The following is a 3,076-nucleotide window of genomic DNA, read 5'->3' as shown; positions in this document are numbered from 1 at the left end:
GGCAGTAATTATTATAACTTCATTTTATAATACAGCATTAAATCTCAAATGAAACTGTGTCTGTAGGTAAAGGTTTACATAAATAACCCCGTACAGAATAGAAAAGCTACAAGCTGGACTGCTTTGAGATTGTTCAGCAACTCTTTAGGCAAGTCTAACCTGGTATGTTTAAGCTGCTTTGGAATTGACTAAATAGTTTTCTATTACAATGGATCAAAGAAAGACTTATTTGACCCTCACTGCTCTGTGAACACCCTGTCTTTCTCCTAGGAGTGAAGTGCAACCAGTGGTCTGAGGAGGCTTCGATGGTGTTTCGAAATCATGTGGAGAAGAAACCTCTGGTGGCATTGGTGCAGACGGTTATCGAAAATACTAACCCTTGGGACCGGAAAGTAGTGGTCTATTTAGTGGACACATCACTGCCAGACACAGATATCTGGATTCATGATTTTATGTCAGAATATCTGGTAGAGCTTTCAAAAGTTAATTAATCACTGCTTCTGAGACCTTGACAACTAATTCAGATTTTTTAGCAATAACAAAATGTAGTAGGCTTTTAAAAGAATATTATCTCTGCTACATGGCTCTGACTCGGATAGGGGATTAAAAAGAGTATGCTATGTTTGATGAAAGATATTTAACAAGTTTTGTTTAACAGAGTTGACTTTTCAAAGAAAATTGCACTTGAATTATTACTATAATATTAGAATAAAATGTTTATCAATATAAAAACAGACTACTTCATAATTTCTAGGGTTAATGATCTTAAGATGAAGAGTTTCTTTCTCTATTCATGTTGTCTTCCTGGCAGTGCTGTTCTTCTCCAGTTCGATTGAGAATTTCATTACTTAACTCTACCCTGGTATAGTGGTGTGTCCTAAAGTCACCAAACCACGTGAAGACTATCCCTAGTCTTTAGCACATCCCCATTGCTAGTGGTGCTGCTGAAAGAACAGTCAAGCAAACCAGCATGACCCTCACCCCAAATCCTGAGTGGCTTCTCATTGAAGACCCGGGCCTTCTACAGTCTCCCTATCCAATCTCATTGCCCACCATGTCCTGCATCAGCCACACTGGACCTATATCTGGTGCCTGACCCCATGCATGTTCATCCAGGATTACTGGTATTCCAAAGCACGCTTTGCTCCTCCCTTCCAAACTATTTAGTGATGTACTGGTAAATGACAGCTGGTTCTGGGGTGTGTTGGTGCGGGGTGAGGCTTGATTTGTAGTGTCTGACAATTCCCATGTTGTAAATATTATAAATACACCCACCATTGTTGAGTTCCAGTTAACAGTGTGACATCACTGAATGCGGAGTTGGGAGATGTACCCAAGCGGTCTGTACACGAACTCTAGCACACTGTCCCCTCAACAGACAAAATGATGTCTTGCACATATCAGGCACCCATTATTGACAGAGGGGTAGGGCGGAGGGCTGGGCAGTGGCCTGAAGATGAGGAGCCCTGGACTAAGAGTGAAGCGATGGGAATGAATAAAAAATATTAAAGACTTTCTGAAGTTTCTAATTAGAATTATTAGAACTGACATCTTAGATACAGAAGATAAGGAAAAAGAGACAATGTCAAAGAATGAAGCCAAGTCTTAAAGACTGAGAGGCTAGGATGATGATCTTTACTCTGACTGGGAAGCTTAATTTGATTTTGAACATACTGAATTTAATAAACCTCTGCGTGAAGAGATACATAAACTACTAGGAATATGGAGTGGATTTCAGGGGAGAAGACCAGGTTAAAGATAAAATTCTTGAAATCATTTGCTTATTTTTATTTGAGAAAATCTAGGAAAAATAAGAACAGAAAGAAGGTAAAGACCAGATATTTTAAGTTGAAATTACCTTTTTGCTTTTAAAAATTTATTAAAGGTTATTAGTGATTCAAAAGTCAGGAATGTTTATGCTAGTGATTTAAATAATTATGATAAAATTTTTTTAATTTTGAAATTTTTTTAAATAATGGTTTTTTTCCCTAAAAAAAAAAAAATCCTCAAATTCTCTACAGATAAGGAAGAGGTAGCTTCTAATTCACTGCCTTTAGGAGTGTTTACATTCCTTTTTAAAATAAAGCAATTATGTTGTTGATGTAACTAAAAAAATCTGGTGCTAGGACAATTTGATGGACAGGTGAAACTTGACCCCTACTTTATACCATATTCAAAAGTCAATTCCAGGTAGATTGAAAACTTAAGCATGAAAGGCTAAGGTAGGCAGATAACATAGGAAAAAAACTTTATAATCCAGGAATAGGAAACATGTCTTGAGCAGGACACACAAAGTGCTAACAATAAAGGAAAAGATTGACAGACTACACTATATGAAAATAAAGAACACATGTTTATCAAAGACATGAAGGTGAAAAGGCAAAGCAGAGTGGAGGAATATATATAGTGGGAAAATAAAGTGAATATATTCGATAAACAAAAGACTATCCAGAAGTAAAATGGACAATATATTTGAACAAACACTTCACAAAAGAGAAAATCCAACTGGCCAATAAACATGAAAAGGTGCTCAACACAGCAGGACACAGGGAAATGCAAATTCAAACCAGTGAGATAACACCACTAGTACCAGAATGGTGAAAATGTTTCCATTTTTGTTAATTCCAAGTGTCAAAGACGTGAGCACTTGTGCAGCAGGAGACTGGAATGTTCGCGGCAGCACTATTTGTAATAGCTAAAACCTGGAAACAACCTAAATGTCCATTAATAAAATGAATTTTTAAAAACATATATTCACACAATGGAAACTTCTAAAGCAACGAGAGGAAACTACAGCCACATGAAAACTGCATGGATTAATCTCACAACATAGAATTGAGCAAATGAAGACAAACGATGGAGGGAAGAGGCAAGCAAGGAAGTGACTACCATAAGCGTCAAGAAAATGATAATTTTTCGGAGGGAGTTGTGCCTGGAAGGGCACAAGTTGGCTTCTGGGTTGCTGGCAATGTTGTTTCTTGATTGGTGGTTGCAACAGGTGTTCTTGAGACATAAATTCTTGAACCTGCACACCTGTGTGGTATGCATTTTCCTTAAACGTTAGATTCCACAAGTT

At 37.3% G+C, this 3,076-nt stretch overlaps 1 protein-coding gene across 2 annotated transcripts in view; it reads left to right on the top strand.

The window, feature by feature from the left end:
- Window positions 1-732, top strand: part of TDRD7 (tudor domain containing 7) — a 61,214-nt gene extending 60,482 nt beyond the window's left edge. For both annotated transcript variants that reach the window (XM_015589062.2, XM_006911555.1), the window contains one exon: window positions 271-732. In XM_015589062.2, the coding sequence (XP_015444548.1) occupies window positions 271-491 (221 nt within the window). In that variant the 3' untranslated portion in view covers window positions 492-732. The remainder of the gene's footprint in view (window positions 1-270) is intronic.
- The last annotated feature ends 2,344 nt before the right edge of the window (window positions 733-3,076 follow it).

Source organism: Pteropus alecto, unplaced genomic scaffold (genome assembly GCF_000325575.1).
Source record: "Pteropus alecto unplaced genomic scaffold, ASM32557v1 scaffold114, whole genome shotgun sequence".
In the NCBI taxonomy this organism is placed as follows: Eukaryota; Metazoa; Chordata; class Mammalia; order Chiroptera; family Pteropodidae; genus Pteropus; species Pteropus alecto.
Note: the sequence above shows the minus strand (reverse complement) of the source record. Positions and strands in the feature narration are given on the sequence as shown.